General features: G+C 40.9%; 1 protein-coding gene across 1 annotated transcript in view; it reads left to right on the forward strand.

The window, feature by feature from the left end:
• ADAMTS3 (ADAM metallopeptidase with thrombospondin type 1 motif 3) overlaps positions 1-24,391 on the forward strand; it is a 125,689-nt gene that overhangs the window by 35,993 nt on the left and 65,305 nt on the right. The window contains exon 4 of the mRNA XM_035552717.2: positions 6,188-6,344. Within this exon, the coding sequence (XP_035408610.1) occupies positions 6,188-6,344 (157 nt within the window). The remainder of the gene's footprint in view (positions 1-6,187; positions 6,345-24,391) is intronic.

Consider the following 24,391-nt stretch of genomic DNA (forward strand, 5'->3'; position numbering starts at 1 on the left):
GAAACCTCTGCTCACGCTCTCAGTGATCAATACACTGGTGTTTTCTGATGAGCAGCACGGTACAGTCACCCTGCTTCCCTCTAAGTGCTCCTTGCTGCTTAGGTTAAGTGGTGTGGCCTCTCTAAGGAAACGGAGTTGGAAGGAGCGTGCAGGCAGGCCAGTGCTGCATAGCTGTGGTTGTGTTGGCCCTGCTGCTACCAGGGAACCGCTCACCTTCTGCAGCATGGGGTATTGCACCAGGCCTGGGTTCCTGCTTACAAAGCTCCTGGGTTGCTCTAGGGAAGAGGCACCGCATTGTGTTTTGCTTTCCCTGCTCTTTCCCTTGGAGCCCACGGTGGCCACTGCTGTATGAGATCCAGGAAAATCTGTGAACTGGTGCTTGACTGTCCTGGAGCCCGACTCCTTGTACTGACGTCCCTTCATTCACATTCCCAGTTCACCAAATGCTCTGCACTTGGAATTCCATTAGCAAGAAAGCACTATGTGCTGAAGCTATTAGAAGATCCGATGGAGGCTGGTAACACAGTATGCGTACTTGGATCTGCTCTAAACATGGACTCCTTCAATCATTTCAGTTGTTTGGTGTTTCCCATTAAAGATTCTGTGCTCTTTCCAAGCATTTATACGTAGATGGTTGTAATACTTGTTTTCTATTGACAGTGTGCCTGTAGTGTATTTGGTATAGATCAGCATCTACTGTTGGGTCAGGTATCCTTCCATGCTAGACGCTGTAGTGACACAGCACGTGAAGGCAACTCCTGCTTGGAAGAACTTACAGATTTCAGTGAGAGATGGCAGGGAACCAATGCAGGTAGGGCAGGAGGTGGGAACAGTGAGACGCTATTGATGAGTACAGCAATAGAGGTCTTAGTACTACAGTAACATAACTTTTGTCCTACTTTTTTCATGGGCAGTTAGGCAAATGAGTGTTTTGTAGAGGGATTTGCATGAAAAAAAAGAAGCTGTGGCTTTCATTTTTGGAAACACCATTTCTCCAGTAGGTGAGGACAATGAGAAGAAAAAAGAACCAACTTGCGAACAGAGGTGGGCAGTGGAGACTGGCATCAAGAAGTGAGTGCATTAACTGACCTCTAGGTATTCACCCTGCAATGATAGGTAGGATGGGGATACTGTCACAGATTTATTTTGTAAAATAAATGCACTGTAAGTTTTAACAACTCAAAGCATTTCCTATTCTCCGGTAACGCTCAGGAGCGAGTATTAGGAGCACTTGATTTGATAATGGCCGATACTGTGACTCGGCTGCCTTGCTGAACAAATGCTTTCACTTTCTGACATTTGAGGGTGGGCTTTTCAAAACACACCTGAGAATTAAACGACTTGCCCTCCTTGCAAACCACTAGAAATGGGGCATTTAACTTCCTAAAATACTTTTGAAAATCCCACCCGTAATGTTTACTCAAATATTGAAGTTAAATGTATCCATTCTTAAGGGTCACTTCACAGTTCTCTGTTGTACTGCTCTGAATGAATGGTTCTTTCCTCTCTTGCAGCTAATACCCTATGCATATTTATACAGAATCATGTTCCCCCTTAAATGCTGTTGGTTTTGGCTCAGCGACTCCTTATTTAACCTGCCTTTGTGGGCTAGTTTCTCAAGGCTTTATATCATTTGTAATTCCCTTATTATTATCGTCTGTGTCTTTTTGCATTTGAAAAAAATCCCCGTTTTCCAGGTTTTGTTTTATCAGGATCTTCCAGTAAGAACACGTCCTCTGCTGCCCTCTGGGAAATCCTCCTGGGTGGGCTGCCTGTGCCACACTGGATTTGGCCTTGCTCCCAGTCACCTTTTATTACGAACTCAGATGGGACCTGCTCCTGCATCTGCTTAATTCGGCAGAAAGGCTTTCCCTCGGTTCACTATGCACCATTACTTCTGGACTGGGGAGCGCGGCGAGGGGAGTTGCAGGGATGATGTGGGTTACTGGTCAGGAGTCAGTTGAAGACAAAGTTATAGATATTAGGCAGCAGTGGGGGTGCAGAGAAGGTGCTAAACAGAACTTGAGCCTGTTTCCCCTGTAGTACCCTTCAGTGGAGGGGTATTTGCTGCCCTTTTAAAAGTGGGAGAAGCGAGTCTGGAAAAGGCTGAGAAATTAATCCACTTCCCCAAGTCTCAGTCAGGGTTGAAGTAGTGCTGAGAACAGGCGGGTTTATTTCCAGGCCTTCTCAGTCACTGTGCCACAAAGGCTTCTTTTTGCTTTTGGTAGCTTTGTTGTGTTCTTGTTTTCACATTTTAAGACTAGTGAGGACAGTTCTAGATAAACTTCACAGAAGCACAGATTTCCAACTTCAGTTGATGGAAATGTTGAACATTACTAATTTGTAAGAAAAAGTAGTAAAATTAATAGCATTCCAAGATTTCAGACTGTGCTTTCCTGTATTGCTCCATAAATGTGCTTTTGTGGAAAAAAAAATTCCACTACATACTTCTTTCTTGAAAATCCACCACAATCTTTTCTCCAAGTGAGCCTTTAAAAATATGTGCTCTAAACACCTGCTTGCTTTTCTGGCTGGTGGGGAAGAAAATGCTGGGTTGACAGTAGAGTTTACAGTGAAGATTCACTTGGAAATGTAATACCTGCTTATGCCCCTCTTTCTCCATTCATTTGGAAAACTTGAAACTCTTTATTGATGAAATTTTGGAGAAAAAAACACCGAATGGAAAGAAAGCTGGATTTTGCATTCACACTTGAGTGTAGGCTGTTAAAATGGACCAAAACTGTTCCTGTTGGTTCTACATTTCATTTTCCAATGAAAGGAGAAAAAAAGGTTATTTATAAAAATGTGTTGTCTGTTGGAGTGTGCTGTGTAACAGAATGCCATTATAGTAATTTTAACTCCTATGTACTCAGTGTCAGACAGAGCATGTTAATATTTATACTGTTTGTTGTAGTAGTAAAACATGGCAAGGGTGAGTATCTCAAAACTGGGTAAATTCTGTATTCAAATTAGATGAAAAAACCTATTGAACTTTCACACAAGTGATAAAAAATCAAACCTGCAAATGAAGCAGAGTATAAAACAAGGCTGAGAAGTGTGGAAGGGATGAGGAAGAAAGTCAGTGAGTTATGTTGTTGAATAAAAACCAAGTGTGTTCCTGCTAATATAACATTTTTTTTTTTTTAAATCCACATTCAGTTTTCCTTCCTCAGCCCTTTAGGTTTGGCCCTCTGACGACAAAGCCACAATTGCCTGCTTTCCACTGTAATTCTTCCTTTCTCTCTTGGGACTGTGGGGAACACCATTCTTCCAAAAAGCACAACGCTGCATGTGGTAAATGGTCTGTGCATGCTGCCTTCAGCCTCTGCGAGCCATTTGACACTGTGTATTTTTAATTAACTTCTCTGCTGCGCCAGGGGGAGGTTGTGACTTGTACTGGAGGTCAGGTCATTGGCCTTGCTCTGGATCTGTGGGAGTTATCGTTCTCTAGGAAACCCACGTTGCTGATGACCAGTCTGAAATCCAGCCTTTTAGCTCCATTTGCAAATTTTGACGAGCAATTGCATCATGTTTATTCGTGATTGTGGGCCTGAATCTCCTCAAAGAAGTTCCAATCCACGGAAATTAATTGAGTTATCCTCTTCCATGAGACTGAACAACAGGTGGAGATAAGCCATCTGTCTGCATAAATACTCATCTCTAACAACTGGTTAAAAAAAGAAAGTCAGTATGCACTACCCTTTGATTGAAGTGGCATCTAGCTAGGAAAAGGGGCACGACCTGATCCTGTGTGATTCCAGATATGTGCCGAGGCAAAAGAGACTGCGCTGCATCTTCTACAGAAAAATGGTGTGTGCTGCAGCAATTGTGCCAGATAACAAGCAGCCCTGTGCTTTGTAGATTTAGATGCTAGTCTCTTCTGCCAGATGCCTTTGCAGGGAAAGGGATCTTTGTGCGTGCTTTTAATCTCAAAATATATACTTCTTCAGTTTGCATTTTTTTCTCATGAACCATGATTAGTTTAGCAGGATTAGGTGAAATAGGTTGTCCACTTGGGGTACTTCTCTTATTAATTAGTAATTAGACTTGTAAAATAGCTACTGTTTCTATCTGATACTAATACAACAGGGTTACCAGTATCTGTGAAGTTAGTAGGAGTCTTTTCAGGAGTAGATAACGACTTGGAGCTTAAGGTGGGTGAATGTCTTAGGTCTGTCAGGGTGTTTTATGGAGAGTTGTAAAAATGGAAACTGTACTTGATGCTTGCAGATTATTTTTATATTCCTTTCACAGAAAGGCACACCCATTCTCAAAAATATAATTGTGGGCTCTGCAGATTTAACACAGACGAGAAGTATACACATTAAAGCTGGAAAGTGAAGCCAAGCTTCACTTCCTCACTGAGGACTTCGGATAGAACTACGTTCAACTCATAGGCAACAGCTTCATAGAGCACTTTTTTCCTTCTTTTCTTCTTCTTTTTTTTTCTTTTTTTTTTTAACCAAAAAGTCTTTATGCCAAGATAAGGTCTTACATCAGTAACATAGCAACTGTGCATACAAAACTTAGTTCTGCTTAGAGAAATGCCAAGCAAATAAGCCATTAACATGCTAAGGAGCCTTGTTAATTCCCAGTCTAATTATGTGTACTTACATGAAAAACTGACTTGTGATGCTAACCTGAGTTATTTCTACCAACGATCTCACTTCTTATTGCTATTCATGTAATGAAAAGAAAGGGAAAATACGGTATTTAGATTTATGCACTTTAGCTAATATTTGAAGAAGTTTATTAACTGAAAAAGTACGTAGATGTAAGAAAAGGCGCATGGAGCATGGAAAGCTTGTGGTGCAATACTGTTTGTGCCATTTTGAATACCTTGATTAAAATATTCATTTTTATACACTTGTTATATAGTTTCATAATTCTGTCTACTTGTATCTGACAAATTATATAAGTTTGTGCAGAAAATGACTCTGGCACCCTGCAGTCCCATTCTGCCCTCAATGCCACCTCCTCTGCCCCTCAGCAGGGAAGAGCCAAAATGGACAGGGACAGGGCTGCAGAATCGTCTCTTCCTGTCCGCTCCCTTGACAAAGGGACAGGCACCCACATCAGGAGGATCTGGTGGGGATCAGGGAGAAGTACCCTGGGAGCCATCCCCATATCATCTCCTTGCGAGGAGAACAGCATTGTATAAAAATAAGGCCAGATGGGTAATGCTTGTCAGTAGATGCTCTGCTGCATTTTATATACAGGTTCGTGTTTTGTAAGTTAATCCCTTTGAAAACAGCTTGCAGATTGCTCAAAATGCGTATCCCATTGGTGTTTTCCACTGTCTTCAAATACTCTGTACCTGATTTTCACGCTATGTGATGTTCCCACTTTTACTGGCTGTGTCGGAAGGAGTGCGGTCCTACTGCTCTTAAAGGCAGCTTCAGAGTTGAAGGCCTTTACTAAGGGTTTCCTAAGTGACTGTTTCCTTGAGCGTGTTGCCAGATTTCCTTCTCCGTTATTTACGGTGATTTATATTCAAATACTGACAAAGAAATTTTCCCTCCTGAGCTTGAGTCTCTTTTCCCTTAGACTGGACTTAGGCAGGTGTGACTACTCTGAGTGTAATTGTGGTAATCACCAGGATCAATCTGCCTTCTCTGTAAACCTGTTACACAGCTTTTTCAGGCGGAAGACATAAAAAAAATAGTCTGAAGGATCATCAATGGCTACATGGTTACAGGACGGAGCAATATGCATTTAAGTAGGAAACCATATGGCTTCTACTGATTTTAATGAAGTAAAATGAAGGGTCTGAGCCATGAGAGGTTCAGAATACTTATGAGTTCAGGATTTGCAGCACTGTGCTCAGCATACTGTACATGGGTTACAAATTAACTGTGTATAATGTGCAAGTGATAAACTCCTCTGTGACTTTGGTCTTGGTTGTGTTTTTGAGGGGGTAATGTCTCATACCCATACACAATTTTAACTTAATGCCTTTGAACATGGGCCTCAGAGAGATGAACAGCATCAGAATGCAGAGGATATCGCCTCTGGCCAGGAGTCCAGAGGAACTACCAAAGTTCCCAGCAGTAATTTGATTCTTACAGTACAGTAATATGCTGAGTGTTTTATAATTCACCCCTCCTGAGATTTGTTTTTAAAGCATCAGGCCAGGCCTTTGGGCTCTCGAATGACCTGTGTGTGTGCTTTCTCTCTTCCTCACCAGGCTGGAATGATAAGAACTGATAAGGATGAATACTTCATTGAGCCTTTGGAAAGAGGAAAACAAATGGAAGAGGAAAAGGGAAGAATCCATATGGTGTACAGGCGATCAGCTGTAGTGCAGCACACTGCTGATATGCTCCCCGATGTCCACACAGAAGGTACAGTACACCTGTGTGCTTGTTTACAAATCTCTTCCAGGTAACTGTAGCCTACTGTAGCTTTTGAAAGAGGCAGTTTTGACTGAGCTTTTTGAAAAGACACTGTTTAAATATTTTGATGAAATACGACATCAGTGTCAGGTACACAGTTTCTCTGCCAAGAGCAGCACTTGTGCATGCATCTAGGAGGTCAGAACCTAGCCATGTGGTGTTCCCTTCAAGAAATGCTGCAAAATGCTTGTTTTTTTTTTTGTTTTTTGTTTTCTTCCTTAAACCAAGGGCAAAGTTTGTACAGATTTCAGCTGAAACAACTCTGAGCTCTGCCTAATTTGTTATGATGTTGTGGGACATGACATGTTAATAGAAATTCTCACGTGACTTCAATATTCTAAGTTGTTATTAAGGCTTGCTTGTCTATATAACTTCTGTTTAAAATCTGGGTCTTATTTATTTCCAAGCATAGCTAAATTGTGCCAATGACTGATAACTGTTTTCCTACTACTACTGGCTGCAATTAATACAGTTTGAAAGCAATTGTCTTGATCGAATATATCCTTTGACATATCCAAGAGTTCTGCTGGGTCTTAAAGGTCACATGCTTGATCCACCTGAGAATAAGTACCATGTGGTTCAATCCATTCCGTGTTTTTTTCCCTTCTTTTTAATATTCTACAAATCCTTACAAGCCATCGCATTGCGAAGTAAATGTTGAATTTTTTGATGCTATGGATTAAAGAGCAGCTCCTCTCCCTTTCAGTAGTTTGTCTTCTTTCAGCATCTCTCAGCTTCTCAGATTCCTCTTTGTACTTCCTTGTGTTCATATGTTCTTGCAACTTAAAAGGGTTTGAGAACAAGTACAACACCAGAATTAGAACTAGATACAAACATTAAACAGAGAGGAGTTAGCACTCCCTCATCGTCAGCCCTCAGGGACTTAAATTATTTGGTGTGTTTCTGCAGTCCTGTCTCTGAAAAAGTACATAGGAATTGCCAGCCATTTCAAATAAAATCCTGTCACGCTTCTGTTACCTTATCAGAAGGCAAGACCACGCTGCTGACAGCAGTATGGCATGGCACTATCACAGCAGGCTCAGAGACCAGCAGCAGTCTGTACCATGCAGGCTAATCGACCTAGCTTTTCTCCGAGCTCTGTGCTGCCAAAGGTACTTTGCTTTTGGTACCCAAATGAGGTCATTCAAATGTAGCTCATGCACCTCTGTCATATGATTGACTGAACAATGCCAAAAAAGCTTTTATGGTAGTGACAATGGGTTCAGTGCTACGTTTCTACCTTGAAACCACCTTGTTGGTTAGGCTGGCGGAGTCAGACAGGTCACACCACAGTATGTTTTTGATGATGGAGCTTCTGGGTGTGCTTCGGTCAACACAACATCTTGTTCCTCTACCATTTTTCATGTGCTCACAGACTTTATTTGTACATGCTTTGAACTCGTGGAAGCCTTTGCAAATTTCAGGTAGCTATGACACGAGGAAGGTTAGCAGGAACACATGATAGCTGAAGCAAAGTATTCACAGCTCAGTGGAAGAATTTGTAAATTGCGATTCATAATATATGTAGATTAAGGAGACAGTGAATACTGAGTCCTGCCTGAGAGTCTCTGAATGTTGTTTGGCATGCAGTCAGTGTCTTGAGAGTCTTAATGCTTTCTGTTTTTTTGCATTTTCTTCTGTTTGGTCAGCGGGAGCACTTAAGAACAGCAGCTACCTTTTTGCGACTAGTCGTGATCCTCTTAGTTAGTGTCAAAGCCTTGTGTCTCTATCTGATTTCTTGGTGATCAAGAAGTTCAGGCTGTTTCTTGTAGATCACTTTATTCCATCCTTTGGCAAAGGAGATCTGTTTCTATGATGCTGAGCGTTGTTATTTTAGCATTTGTCTGGAAAAGATCTATGCAGTACATAATAGAGCCTTTCTTGGCAAGGGGAAACAAGAACCACAAAGGCGGATGTGGATATCTGGAGGGCATTCAGTGAAAAAGGAGCATCATGAAATGAAGCAGAACTTGATCAAGATACATAGACATGCTTCCCAGACTAAGGGAACTTGCTATGCAACCAGATGATTCTGAAAAAGGTACAGCTTTTTGCTTTAAAAGGAAATGGAGGATAGGAGAGAAGAGTTGCTTGTGTCTGCCACTGGGGTACAAGGCTTGTTAGTCTTGTACTGAAGCAGCTGAGTGCAGCGTGATGTTTCTGGGAGCACTCTGAAGCCTGGTTGGTGCTGTACAGAGCTGGGCAGTGCAGATCCTGGGCTACCAACTTGTTCACTCCTACAAAAATGTTTCTGTATTTCAGCTTGTCTGATGCAAAGTCTTCTGATGAGGGAGCTCCACCAAAGCTATCACTTTGTCATTCTTTCTGTGACTGATATATTAGCGTTTGCTTCCTGGCCATCTGCAAGATATTCTCTTCCCTCTCCTTTCTCCTATAATTTGTAATGCAAAACCAAGGAAAACTGTTTTGTTCGCCCACTGTGTTTGCAACTGACTTGTTGATTGATGGGTTTTGAATTTGAAGTTCCTAGAAGTAACAGCCACAGATTCCTGGATGACTCACACACGTAACTATACCTAGGTGAAAGTGCCTGGTGATGCCAAGGTATGGTCCAGTCCTGTAGAACATACAGCTTATTGGGGTAGGAAAAGGGGCGGGGGGGTGCCTTATAGCAGATCTATTTTAAAATATTTTAAAAGAGCTCTGTTCCTCTAAGACACCCAGACTATTCCATTCCAAAATGTTATATTCCCAGGTAACACTTGACCTAACATGAAAGAATTTCCACTACCAAAGAACCAATGTTATATGGACTTCTTAGTTTCCATATGTACAGAATCCACCACAATGTCAGTTTTGCTGATCAATTCCTTTACTGTGAGCTGACTGAAAACATCATGTCCTCATCTGTCTCTGTGAGCTAGAACAAGCTTGCAAGTCTTGGTAAAGTGTCTTTACAGTAGACTTTTAGCCTCCTTTCTAATAGGTAATATACACAGAAAAACTCCCCTTGATTTTTGCTCTGCCAGACAGTTCAATGTACTTCCTACACAGCTCATTTGCAGATCCAAAGTGGTCAGAGAACCTCTCGATAGTCCATGTATAAGAACACTGGCTCCCTTGCTAATCCTGGCATAGATAAGAGAATGACATGCCTGGGCTTTTGTGAGAATGCTGTAGGTGTTTCAGTTGCTATTGGTATCTTGAACTTTCTCCCGAGAGGGTTTCTGATGTGTTAAATAAGTTTTCTTATAGAGGTGAGCTTCCACTGATCTGTAATTTTCAGATCTGTCTAAAGGTCTCCTTTTCATGGTGCCAGGATGTAAGCCACTGTCCAGTCTGCTGTGAAAACTGCAAGTCTGTCCAATCTTTCCTGGTTTTCACTGAAAGATGTTAGATGGAGGCTGCCTAATTTTCCCTCCTGGTTTCTTTCTGGCTGGAATTATTTCTCTGCTTTTACGCACCTTTCAGAATTACTAGCTATACCCAGTTACTGACTATTCCCAATAGGGCCAAGACTGATCCTTATTACACTATTATCCTTAGTTATATAATGTAAACTGAAGCCTTGCCTGCACTGTTGTTTGGTAGTTCCGTCTTGGCAGAGAGTAAGCACAAGAAAGCAGTAAGTTATATTGGCTTTACCCTTATGTCTTCAAAATGCTTTTTTGAGATGCAAATACCAAGGTAAAAGCAAGCTGCTGAAGCCTGTGGAGCCTGAGGAAATGTGTGGCCCACATGATTGGTTAACGTAGCAGCTCTTCTAACTAAATAAATAGTAAACATTACTCAAGTTTACAGGAAATCTTTCTCACTTACTTTTGACAGCTTAGAGCTTTTATGCACATTTGAGTTCAGGAAGTACATCTGCATATTATGCCACTGTGAAACAGCCGTGTTTAATCAGTCTAGCTCATACAGATTCATGAAAATCCTTCTCGATCTCTCCTGCCCCTGTCCTCCACTCAGGCCAGAGGCAGAAATGAAGAGTACAGTCTGCTGGCGGTTTAGAAGTTCAGCCACGTCTTTAGCCAACACAGACAAGAATCCAAGTTTTTAGTAATAGATGACAGATGACTCAACAAACTAGATATTAAGATAAAAAAGTACATAAAATTGTTATCAGTGAAGTGGGAAACGTTGTGTAAAATCCCTCTACCACAATGAAATAGGATATACTGCGTTGTGTTCCCTCTAAAAGAAGTCAGTTTTATTTGTAAGATACTATTACCATAAAAGCTTTCAACCCCAGCTATACAGAAGAGGCTTTCAGTCTCACAGGACATCTGGTATTCCTGCAGGATTTTATAACATTTGGGAATTTGTTGGACGGTTTTTCAAAAACAGATAGAATGAGGTTAGGAATTCTAAGTCAAGAATATTACCAGCTTAAGATCAAGATATTAGCAGTGATCGCAATGTAGTGGAGTTTTTATCAGTTCGTGTACTGTGTCCTCATAGAAACAGATAGACATACATGATCTGTCTACCTCTCTTTCCTGTTTTTATTGCAGTTATTTGTGATAAAATTTCAGTGAGCTTTCTTGGAAAGGAGGGAACCATAAATCTGGCTTTCTGGAGAAGATATTAGGATGCCTCAAGCTATTGGATACTGTGGGGTAGCCTTCCCCCTTATGCAGCAAAGTAAGCTTACCCTTGAAGCAGCACCCTGTGCTGATTCCAACTTACCGTATCCATGGCTATCTATAGCCTCTTTAGGGAATGACGTCTGGTGTGCACCACTGTGTTGTTTTCATCATTTGCTTTGTGGAAAGATTGTTTTCAATTCACTGCATCAACTTACAGGTTTAAGGAATGATGTTTATCTGCCATATGGCAGGCAGGTTTTGTTGTTGTTTTATGCTTAGAAAATACCCCATCTGCCTACACCCTCACCCTGTGATATCAGGGAAATGTGGATAATTTCTCCATTTTTTGACAGCCTGGTGACAGGAGTGATTATTTTTATTTCACGGAGTATTTATTTTTATTTCATGGATAATCTGTCTGCTAATTCAATGGGTTTTGTCCTGCTGTATTTCTCAGAACCTGATCTTCCTTCTGCTAACGTGAGGCAATGAAGGCACCTACATGCAAGTTAGTAGAATGACCCCAACAGTTCATGTTAAGATGAGTACCAAAAAAAATCAAAATGAATTGGTACCTGTAGTCTCCACTGCACTGGGTGTGCCAGTTTGCTGGTTTGAAATTCTGAGCCAGTTAATTCTGGTTAGTGCTGTTGGACAGCGGAAGCTCTTCTCTTCCTCTTCAGCAGGATGGTAGCCAAGGCCTCCCCCAGGAAGTCCCAGCCATTGAAAACCACTTTAACATGGGAGGATGTGATACAGCATCAAGAAACATCAAGTGGATTTCTCCCCTGGGAATAGGAAAGAAGCTTGATTATTCTTCCTTGCGAACAACTGGGTCAGATGAGTTACACAGAAAATAGTGTATAAACTGGTCAGCTCATAATGTTTCATGTAGTCATGACCTGGAACAAGAATTTCCATACAATATATGCAGAATACATGTACCGTCCTGTTTTTTTGTTTGAATTTGAGAAAATGACTGAAAATTTGTATCTGTCTTCAGAAGGGAGGTAGAATCAACCACCATGCACCTGGTAGCAGAATATGAATGACGAAGTATATGCTTACAGCTAGTGACAATGAGTTGAGACAGGCTGCTGAGACTACAGAGGACCTCCTCATTAGGCTTAGAAGGAATATGTGGATTTCTGAGTTTCACAGAAATTTCCAGCTAATGCAGCATGCTTTCCTCTCACTTGTGCTAGGGGAAAAAGGCATCCCAGAAATGCATTTATTGACAGTGGGGACTTTATAGCCCAGAATCGTAATGAATCTTTTCAGCTTTAGAAAAGGAGATAGATGAACAAAGGGAGAAAGAGGTATGATTTCCACAGCCAGCAGCCTCTGACCATCCATCAGTCTGGCAGGTGGAAAAAGGGGCAGCTCCTAGTTTGAGCTATGGTGGGTCATCATCTTTAACTTACCAGTTACTCTTAGGTTGAAATGAACAAGCTGCTTAGAGAATAATTCTGTTCCTAAATATTGCTACTTTGGCATTATCCATGTCTGGTACTTTATCTTGAAGGTGATTTGTGCAAAGCTCCACACTGTTTCTGAAAATATATAAGTAGTTGATATACTGTAGGAGCCATACAGAAAGCTCTGTGACTTGGTTAATGCAGACGTACCTTGTGGGGCAGCAGTTTGCAGGATGCCACCAAGCACACGTTCTGCTCTAGCATTTGGTTACTCTGCAGGGTCACTGGGGAGCAGAAAATGTTCTGCTTGCCGTGTGAGTGCTGATGCTCAGTAAGAAGTCTGCTGGACCAGTAGGAGGGAGTATGGCTTCTGAAACTTTTTTTAAAGGCACTTGAAGTTTGTTTTTAAGCATTTGAGGTGAGCGTCTGGTTAGGTATAGTCTGGAAATCCTATCATAGAACAGGATGATCTCTAGAGTTCTTCATGGGTGTAAATATGCCTGATTGTCTCCTAACGGCTTTTCCATATTAGATTGCCCTGGGATGACATTTTGTAAGCTCCACTTCCCCAGTAATATAAGTCTTGATCCTAAAGATACTGAACATCTGTGATTCTCATTTTAGTTGAATACTACAGGTACTCAAGATCAGTGTTCACGTCATGAGTGTTATTCCCAAATAATGTCTGTTAAAGAAAAAACACTTACTCTTAAGGGCAAAAATAAACAAAGATAAAAAGATTCTACATAGGGGGGTGGAGGTTCAGGGAGACAGAGGGAGAGCAAGCTATGCATACAAAACAAACAAAAAAAAAACCAAGAATATATGAGACTTGTCATGTTAAAAAGTTATTTAAATAAATCTTTTAAGATTTTATCACCAAAATACTGTTTCACTTAGGAATGGAAAGAAATGGTCTCTGGACAGGCCTGAGCTGGAAGGCTTTGAAAGCATGATAATGATATCATTCTGTCTGGACGGGATGAACAGAATCTGTCTTCCTTTGTTAATAAGCTGACAAACATCACCGAGATGTGCGATCATTAACCTTGTTCCTTGAAAGCATTCAAGAAACAATAGAAACAAGCAAAGAACTGAAGAGCTATAATCAAATTTGCACACAGGAGGCCTTCTTTGCAAGCTCTTCTGAATCAGGATCAGGATTATGGTAAAAATAAAATCCAAATCGTATTTCTCAAAAATGTAAAAGCCTGATCCAGGTCCAGTGGAGTCAGTGAGAAGACTCAGATTTACGTCAGTGGGCTGATGAGACAGGTTTTGGATCATATTCTACTTGAGCTGATCACAAAGAGTTTGATTTATCTTTCCTCCTGTTCATTCATTTATTTTTTCCATGCACTTTCTTTTCATATAGTATAATGATGACAACCAACCTTTTAGCTTGGAATTTACACAGCATGTTAATGTACTCAAAGTTTTCCAATTTTATTTTCCCCTTCACATTGTAGTATTTTTTTTAAATGACAACCTATTCACCCAGAGAGCACTTCAGATTAAAGTATTTTTGTAATTACTTCCTAACAGTGGGAAACAAGGAATAGGAGCCTTTCTCTCCCAGCTTCCTTTCAGAATTTTCATTTTCCCTAAAGAACCAAAGTGCTTGTGTGGCTGATGGGGTTGCCATGGCACTGGGTTCAAGTGTCTTTGTCCCAGGTGGGAAACATGTAGGAGGAAGAAATGATTTGGGAATTGCTCCTGGTTGCTGGGGAATGAAACCCTGGAAAAGAAGGTAGAAGAATAGGAAGACTATTGCTAGACTATTGCTTGCTTCAGAGACCTCCCTGAGCACTTCCCCAGGCACATTAGTATTTGTTAGAACTGTCGTTGTGCCAGAAGGTGTCTGAAGCTTTTCTCAGCAGAATTTCTCATGACCTGTGTTCTGATGGAGGATATTTTAGATACTGCACAGCACACAACACAAGCTTGTAGCACAATAATGGGTAAGATGGAACTGATTTCTGTGGAGACTTAGTACAACACGTTTTGTAACATGTTACCATATAAGCATTCTTCTGTAAGTGGTATTGGTGGCAATAACCTCTGTATATCTTCATCTGAAGACATCCTTTCTCTTTATCCAGAACTGCTCAGGTAACGGTTGGCTTAATCAAAGGGAAGGTAGCCAACAAAGTAGTTTTTTAAACAGGAGCAGCACAGCGTGGTACAAAGGAAAATGAGTAATGGTGATGGATGTATTTACAATACATGGGGAAAAAAGAGAGAGGATCTATGGAGGAGGAAGAGTGGGAGGAAAAGTAATGAAAAAAGCATCAAGCACATCTAGAAATAGAAGTAGACAAGTAATATCTTTGACTGCAATGGAATTAGAGCCCTCTCCAAGGGTTTGAGTGGGTGTGTTTGCACTGCAGACAGAAGTGTAGTCTCATCCTGCTTAAGCATAACCTGAACTAGATTTAACCTCACTTGCATGGATTTAAGTGTCGGTATAAATGTGGAGTCAACTGCTAAGTGCAAATACAACCAAGAAGCCGAGTGTATTACTGGGTTCTACAGAGCCACCATTGCTTTGGTCTCAACCCAGAATGCTCCTGGCGAATATGACCCAGGATGTCCATCCTCTGTATGCTTTCATACTGACGTATGGGTGTCTAGCCCGTGATTGGGCTTCAGACCTGCTTTCTATGCCCTCAAAGTTCACAGTTGGGCTTGGCCCACTTGTCCTCAGATGGAATTTAGGATTCATCTTGTTCTTGGAAAGTATCTTGGATTTAGTATTCCCTGTTTTTCCTCTTTTTTTAATGGTATCTGTCATCAGAGACACGTAGGGAAACCAGACAATTGGGTGCAGAGTTGAGTTAGTGAGATGTTTTTCCTCTCAGACTGAGTTAGTGGACTTTGTGTATTTCCACTAATGTGGTGGGCACTGCAATTTAGCATCTAGTTGCCAGAGTTCAGTGATGAACACTCTTGTCTTCATGTGTGCAGGCTATGTACACCTAGCTTCAAAACAAACAGAACAACAACAACAACAACAACAACAAAAAAACAAAATAAACAAACAAAAACAGTTCTTGCTTTAGGTGAAAATCCAAAGTTTGTGATGTGAATGGAGGAAAATTAAGGTGCTTGTTTGTAGGCTGTGCATTAGATGCCTCTCAGTTCCCCTGGTGCATTTATCTGTTTCTCCTCTGTAGCTCAAAAGTTCATAGGATCAAAGCACAGCAGCTCAGCAATTGTTTCCCTTTTTTTTTTTTTTTAAATATCTCTCAGGATGGAGATGCCAAAACCTTTCCAGGCCCCTGTTCCAGTGTTTGATTACCCTCGTTACAATTTTTTCCCCTAATATCTAATCGGAGTTTCCCTAATTATGACTAATATTCACGACCTGTCATCCAACAACAAGTTTTTGAGAAGAAATTATCACTGTGTCTAGAAGTTCAGTACGCAGTGAGGTAGCTGGATGTTTCCTGGTATAGTCACCATCCAGCCTTGCCTTTTCAAAATTGATTTAACAATTGCTATACATTAAAGATTCTGTTAATATACATAAAGCATTTGCTTGAATTATAATGATATATTAGCAGGGATGAAAAGAGTTTGTAGGTAGTAGCTAACTCGCAGAGAAGATTATCTGCTGTAACCAAACAGGAGATTTGTGGCAAAGCTAGGGATAGAAACGTGTACTATAAATATTTTTCCTCATTTTTTAAAGATTGATAAGATGTAGTGAGATGTATTGAAATTGTATTCCAGGTACATTCAAGAAATTATATTAAGTGCACTGCTTTAGAGCTGCCATTCTGCTTGTCAGCAAGGCTGTGACAAAGAGGCTCAGAGCCATGCACAGCTTGGGGAAAGAGACCTTTCAAGATAGCAAGATAATTAAGAAAATTATAAATAATTATATGGTCCCTGGTCTCTGCTGTGCAGGCTTTATCCTGTTTGCTCTGAAATGTGTATGAGTGAAAGAAAACCCAGACTTTTCAGAGCTGAATAAAAGCTTGTAAAACTTTGAGAAAGAAAAACTTGAGCAGGAATGGATCAAAAGGTGCTAGAAAGTGACTTATATACTCTGTCTCTATGAGGGAGGTTACGCTTACCTCCTGACGATGGGAGTAGGGACATCCATCTGTTTAAGTCGTCTTCAGTTCTTGGCAATAACAAAGGAAAATTATTCTTAAATAAAACCAAGGATAAAGGCTTGATTCCCACCACAGGCACCCAAAGCCAGAATAGTAAAGCACACACAAATCTGTATGAAGGGAAAAATGAAAAAAAGAGAAAGATCAGTACATGCAGCCATTCCGAGGCTTGTGCAGCTTCCCAATAAAAATTACACATGCACCCAAATTACACAGGAAGAAGATAACATTTGACAAATGGTGGTGGTAACGGACAGCAGAGTTTTTTAAATATTCTGTAAACAACAGTTCCCATGTGAGGGGAGCCTGTTTGGATTACAGATGATATTCTCACAGCAATTTCTAAGGTGAAGTCACACCAAAGTAAGGACCACCCTTAGGAAGGGAAGGATAATATTAATATAGAAAAACTCTAAATGCTGGACAGCACTGCAGAACCGAGTTCCCTAGTTCAGATGCAAAGTAGCTTGTTTCGATTGAGTTTGATAAGAAAGATGCACATGGGAGAGTTAAAAATGCTTTGAAGTTGGCTGGGTAAAATAGCAATGAGAGCAGGGGGGCGAGGGTCGGGCTACCCAGTGGTGTGTGCGGGATTTGTTCTGCCAGCTCTGGCCAGTCATCTGCTCTTCCCCAGCTCCGCTCACCTCAAGCTCTACAACTGGGTTAAAAAGGAGGAGCTTTGCTGAACCTCAGCGCAGGACAGTCCTTGCCTGAGAAAACACGCTAATTGGAAGCAGAAGGGCTGCCTTATCAAGATGAGTTTATGTGAATTAGAGGTCAGGAACATGAGGAAATGAATCCTCCTACAGCTCACGGGGGCTTATGTTTGTTTATGTGTTTTACATGTGCATCATACAAATTTAGTACTGAAATGGGATACTATGAAAGCACCAAGACACTCTCCTTCACCCAAAGAAAATGCTCTTTTTTTAATCAGTCTGCGTTCTGCAGGTTGATTTTTCAGCCTATGTCTTTTATGGGACAAATAATGAGAATATAGCAGTTTGTAGTGCAATACAAAATTGTACTTTTCATACCACATGACCAGCACTGGATTTTTTCCCCCTGAAGTTTATGGAGTTACGGCATTTTTTTCCATTGTGAGATATCTCATGTCAGCTGGTTTTTTCCTCAGTATATTCTACAAAGATTTTAGAAATGCAGATGTAGGTAAGAATCCAAACCTAGGGGAAACTAGGCAACTTCAGTTAAAATCTCCAAAAATTTCTGGATATTACATTGTCATGCTTGCTTTATGTTAGATAAGAAGGAAAACTGATCTCAGGTGTACTTCGAGCAATTTGGATGCTTCCAGAGACTGGCTGGCAGCCGATGCTCCCTCCTCCTTTCCGCAGAACCTTTCCTTTGTGAGGGCCACATGGGGTTCGAGCGCAGTAACTCTTGCAGTACTGTGTGTTTAGCATCGATGCCCTTCAGAGTTCACTGAATGCTTCTGTTTGTTCTTCTAAAGCGCTATGTAGATGAATAAGTAATCTTGTTTGTCTTATGCGGGGTGACACAGCATTGGGCAACCGAAGCTGATCGGAATGCGCACAGAAATGACTAACGTGAGAACATCCTTGCAGTTAATTTTGCTCCCAGTGGACTGAGTTTCTTCAGATCCATTTCTGGTTTACAGAAATGCATAAATCTTTCCAAAATGCAATAGTAAAACTTAGCAAACTAACAGCATGACCCAGCTGTTGTTTGCTGTGAAAACTTTTTTTTTTTTTTTTTTTTCCAGAATGCCTTGTCTAATAATTCTTCTGAGTATTCCAATAACGTGGGATAAGAATGTCAAGATAGGATTCTGGAGGTTACTGAAAGACACACAAATCTGAGTCTGCAGTTTGAGTTGGAAAAGAGAAAATTGCTATCTGAGGGAAGTTGGCTTCTCCTGCAGTAATGACAGGGAGGGGCTGACCTGTGGGAAATCTGGGTTAGACTCCGTCAAATACTGTATGGTTTGGGAAGAAAGCATGGTGCGTGAGGAAGAGGTTTATTGGCTTGTGCTGTTAGGAATAGCTAAGGAAAGCTTTCTGTTTGTGCGTCTTCCTTTCTAGTATGACTGGCAGTGCCATTTTTTAAAAATTCCCTGGAAAAATGAGAACATTTCTGGAGAGATGCAAGTAAAGGCTCTGGTATGTCTCGGTGGGGCTGTTTGTATCCTTTGGAATCTCAGCACTTCCCACAGATAAAACGCAGGCTGCTTTAGCTGCAAAGTTAGTGACATGCATGCCAGAGAGCAGGTTTATCCCAGGCCAGGATAAAGTAGCTAAATGACTCCTGAGACTAATGAAGGTAGAGTTGACACTCACTTTTCTGACCTTGTCTTTCTTATCACCCTCTGTAAGTCGAGGAAGAATAATTGTGCAGGGCTCAGCACGTGACACAGTTCAGAGGCCTTTCTCATACTCAAATATTTGCTCATGCATGACTTGTACAAGGAAAAGCTCTCACTTCTGTTGTTAATGGCAAACAACTCAGTCCATCAGGTGGCAAGGAACAGTAAGATTTTCCTTCTTCTCCCATATTTCTGCCTGGCCTACCTAACCAGGCACCTGGATATACTTGGATTCATGCACTTTTATCCTCCAGGGAGAGCAGGGAATGGTGCGATGTGGGTATGGGCTGCACTGAGGGGCTCGTTTAGCTGGGCCAGATCAAAGGACAGACCAAGTACTGCGGGGCCAGCTTGACATCAGCCGTGCTCTGGGAGCAGGGGAAGTGTGAAGGACTCACATGTGCTTCTCCGACACACTGTTCTCTGGGGTGTGTGTTGGGACAGGCGCACTGCCAAAAAAAATCTTGCTCAGTTCTTAAACACGTCTTAATGTAACCCAGGCCTTTTGTGTACCTTTACATGCTCTTTTTTTTCCCACCTTCTTTTACAAGAAAGCATATAGAGAACATGCTGTGTATTAAAGCCTAGTTATCTAAGTGCGAGGTGGTGCACCTGCTCATCCACTTCAAACAGTTCCGTAGACCCAATGGTGACTTCAAGACCTTGTTTCTGCTCTTTCTTCACTTTAATGCATGGACAGCTGCCCTGGTGTCTGTTTCTGCTTGGGAACTGATCAGCTATTGCTAAAATTGGATGGATTCTGGCTGCTCTTTAACTAACTTTTTACTTGCTGCAGGAACAGAACAGATTTGAGATTTTTCCTGAATAAAGCTTTGTTTTTGCTTGCTGATTTTATCCTAATAGACAGCAGGAAAAATTCTGCTCGTGTCTTTGTAAAGGCTACCAGTAGACTGTGAATCGTGGAGCAGCTAAGCTAAAAAGGGTTACCATTTGCCACAGTCCTGTGTTAATGAAATTGTCATACAGAATTAAATGCAGTGGTCCAAATTAGTGTGACCTGTGTATTCAAAAGCATTTGAGACCTCCATATAACATGATTGTTTGTTGCCTTGATGGTAGGAATAAGCAATAGAAAGTGCTTTTGTTCAGGAAAAAATGTAGTTGGGCTTTTACTTCCTCAACGATAAATCTGTTAGTAATGTTAAAGAACAGGTAGTAACTCTGTTAATTATTTTCGAAAGTCAAAGAATGGTGTGACAGTCAGAGACCACAGGTTTGTGGCTGTTTCCTGCACTGAAACATCTTATCAATCATGTTGGCGTGAAGTTTTCGGGCTTGTTTTTACCTTTCATGTAAAGGTGGTAATAGTTTACCGATGTAGTAGATACTGTCTCCTTTGATTCCATCTCTTCTGGAATGTGTTTCAAATTTGTGCAAAGTGTTGTCCTTCTATTTGAGAGGATCCACACAAGCAGATACTCACGGATTTTATTTTTTAGGATGTTGGTTCCGGCAGTCCACCATTTGTGTTTGCAACAATTGACCAAGTGGGAATGAGCTAATGATTCAGGAAAAGCCTTTAGGGCCCAATTTGAACCAGATATGTAGGAGGCGCTGTCCAGCTACCATGCAAAACTGGCCAGACTGCTACTCAGCATGTGCAGGACAACAGTTCCAGCTAAGGGCTTGCCTGGCAGCCCAGTACAGAAGCGCTGGGAGCAAATGTTCTCAAAATCGAAGGCTCATTTGTCCAGCAGGGCATGCTGAGTCATATCACTTCTGCCTCTCCCAGCAGCTCAGCCCTTTTGGGAGAGAGAGATCAAAGCACGTAGATTAGAGAAGGCTCTGGGGAACAGCAGCTGCTGCTGAGGAGGTTCCTTGGGAAAAATGAAAGTGGCGTGAGGAGAACCACTGTGGATGAATATCGCAGTCCTTGCTGTAAAGAAAGAAAGAAAGAAAAAAAAAAGACCAACATTGCCAAGAATGATGACTGGCCCTGAGGAAGTTGTGGTTTTGAGGTGGTTTGTCCCTTAAAGAAAAAAAAAAAAACTGTTCTGTCAGAAGCGAAGCCTGTCTTTCTGTCCCTCTCTTACTCTTTCAGATAGTTGAATAAAGTCTGATTCTTGACAAACTTTTCATAGCAGGAACTGGCAATGACATGCCTAGGCTCATTTACTTCAAGGATGGATCTGGTCTTCACCCTGCTGCCTAGAGCTGTTCTGCTCTCACTACTGAATGCTGCGTAGTGACAGGGTGATTGGGACATTCACTGTCGTGTTTTAACGTGGGGGAGTTAACCTGGAAAGCTTCTCAGGGGAAAGCAAAGAACGAGTCCCAGAGAAGCCAGTTTCCCAAAGAAGCTCGAATAAATAACATAGTTCCCACTTTATTAACATGTTTTTGAAGTTTCGGTTGTTAAGAAGTGATTTTCCCATAGGGAAGATTTTTGGATCACTGAAAAAAATCATGAAAGTAACAATATCATTTTTTTGAGAATTTGAGAACTTAGGATGTTCACAACTGAAAGTAGTTGAAAACACAACATAAAGAACTCATTTTAAATCAAGTCAATGTTACCTTCTTAGAATATAAAACGCATTCAGTAATTGATACTGTTTTGTCCCTGTTTTTCACATAGGTCTTGGACTTCCTGAGTCCAGTTGGAAATGAGTGCCTTTTGCTGCTTCTGTTGTTGGAAGTAGATTTTCATTTGGCTTTTTCAAGTATCTGTAATTTGATGATAAAGCATCTTCATTTTCTTTAACTTGCTTAGAATGGAAAGGAGGCCTTCAGCATTTTTTTCTGCAAGATCAGTTCTTTGTGAAGCAATCCTCGAGTAGAACTGGAGTTTTTTATTTCCTCAACTATGTGTATGAACTGTGGTGCGCGTACCACAGCCTACTTGAAAACCTTATGCGCAAGCTAGCCAAGATGGGTTGCACGAGGCTGATCATCCAGCACCATCCAGGCCAGAGCTGGGTGCTGCTGCCTCTGCCAGCAATACCTGAGCTAGCAGAGTCTGGGGACACCTGCCAAGGATGGTTAGCAAGCTGCCTCCTGCTTGGAAAAAGACTCCATGCCATAGGGGGAAAAGTATTCAGGTTAAGTCAAACTGCTTCCTGAGCTTTCAAGGGTTAAAGTCAACATTAATATCTTCCAGGGTTTCTCATAACATTGAGTACACATATCAAGCTTAACTTAAAAATCATGTTGTTGAACATTTCCTGATACGTCACGTCCAAAATACTTGGTCCTTTGCACCTGTGTATTTGCAAGAGTCAAATGTCACGCACTTGATTTTCTCCAGATTGTAAATAATGTCTGTTGCTCTCTTTACACACATGACCCTTTTCATGTGGAAGCAGTGTTGGTACTGAGCTGATCCGAATTTCAGGTGCCAGATATAGCACGCTTGTAAATTTTCCTTGTTGTGTTTCATTCTCACTTGGTGTTTTCTCCTGGTTACCTGTTTTAAGCTTCCTTTATTATTCACCAAAGCTCAGTTTGGCATTTCTGGAAAGTTGACCTGGTACTTCTAGACTGAGATTACTTTGAGGTGTGTCTGTTGCTTTAATTTGATCTGTGGCAAAAATCCCTGAAAATCCCTGAAAAATATATTTAAGCATGCTCAGTATGCTTGGTGGGTTGTAAATACAATATATTTAATATCATCACAGGCTGTATAATTAATAGCATCAGAGCTTTTGTTGATTTTCAGAGAAAACCTTGATTTCTTTCTTAGAGCTGTGATGCAAACAGAAACCCAGTTAACAGAATAATTTATCTGATTTTTTAGGTGTTTTTTTTTTTAAAACTCTCAGTTTTAACCAATGTTCATTAACTATGCAGAAACTATGTAATTAATTACAATAACTACTTGTCCTTGCCAATGCTGTGTAACTCTGTTCTGCTTAGGTTCTTCCAAAGCCAAATAAATGGCTTTTTTATTATTATTATTTATTTATTTAATCACTAATCGCAAGTGAATTTGCAGACAGATGCCTTTGTATCTGTGCTTTGCTATTTTAATGGTATTTCTCAATTTGCTTTCATGGGGTTGACTCTCAGTTTGTTTCAAGTCCTCTTTCGTAATCAGTTTGCAGAGTTTCCCTGCCAAGAATGAATAATGATATATTTTCATTACTTCCAGCACTTGAGAGATTCCAAGTGTCTGATGCCCAGAACATTAACTACTAGAGGAAAAAAAAAAATGTCTTCCTGTAGTTAACAGTTGCTCATTAATAGGAACACAAGGCGAGATAAATCAATTAAAAGAATCTGGTATCAAAGTGACTGGCAGTTCAGTTCTCGTAATGCCACACAACGTTTCAGTGGGTGATTACGCACTAACTTAATTGAACAGAGGCCGGTAAAGCTCTGACATCCTCAGATCTGCTTTGTTTGCTTTTTTTGTCAAACATGCTTTTTATTTTTGCTGGCGAGACAGACTCATCGTTCATATTTATTTTTTACATTTGAAATTTGTCAGGCTGCTTGGAAAAATATGACAATGAAAGACATCTGGGCATCCCATCCACTTTTCTATTTGGAAACATCTGCATCGTTATTAGGAACTTCTTAGTAGCACTGCAGCGAGCAGATGGATTCTCTTTCCTTCTCCAGGCTAATTGCTGGTAGTGAAAGAAATTCAATAGGCACTAAAAAACAAATCTCTGTTTCTTGGCCAGGTTTTTTAATACCACATAGTTAGGATGCCTTAATGTTTGTTCCTGTGTAAAGAATAAATTTGTGGCATTTGAGGGGGAAGAGGGAGGAAGCAGTAGAGAAAAGCATTGTCTCCCTCAGGTTATTCATTGGCTTTATCTATAGGACTTAAAAAGCTAAGTAGTTGTATTCTTGAATCTTTGCCATGCCAGGTTCATTCACAGCTGTTCATCAGATGTAATGCTCCTCGTAAACCCAGAGTTCTGTCTCGAGCTGCCCTTCCTTCATTTTTAAAGCCTAAGAAGTCTGAATTAATATAAAAAATTCCTTTCTTTTCTTGCTTAATATGGAAGAACTGTTGAACTGTTGTGGCTACAACTGGAAAACATTGATGAAGCTGGGCTTTCACGGTGATACAGTAACATACACTGAATCATGTATTTACAGGAACATAAGATTGTCCATCCAGAGTTAAAGAGCTGTTCAGTTCAGTAACCTGTCCGTGACATTGGCCAGGAGCTGATGGAAAGACAGTGCATGGGAACAGCATTCAAATGAAGCCATCCTCGGATCCTTCAGCAGTGTTAGGTTTTCTAGGGCGCTGTATATGCCAGCCACCCCTGGATCATTCCTACCTTCATTTGTTTAATTCTTTCTGACCTTTTCCTGCAACAATGACTTGAACAATTCAGTTAGATGCTGTGGAGCACTTTTGCTCATTTTAACCCTGCTACCTGTCCATTTTATTTGATCCATCCGATTTCTTGTGTTAGGAGAATATTATCATATTGATCTTGCGTATCGCTCCTCATTATCTCTTTACCAGTCCAGAGGAAAATATTTTAGTTTATCTCACAGTTTGCAAGCAGTTCCTTACCTGTGGCTGCTGCTGTCACTTCTTCACAGCTTTTCACCCCTGGAGATGGCAGTACAG

Source organism: Cygnus atratus, chromosome 4, assembly GCF_013377495.2.
Source record: "Cygnus atratus isolate AKBS03 ecotype Queensland, Australia chromosome 4, CAtr_DNAZoo_HiC_assembly, whole genome shotgun sequence".
In the NCBI taxonomy this organism is placed as follows: Eukaryota; Metazoa; Chordata; class Aves; order Anseriformes; family Anatidae; genus Cygnus; species Cygnus atratus.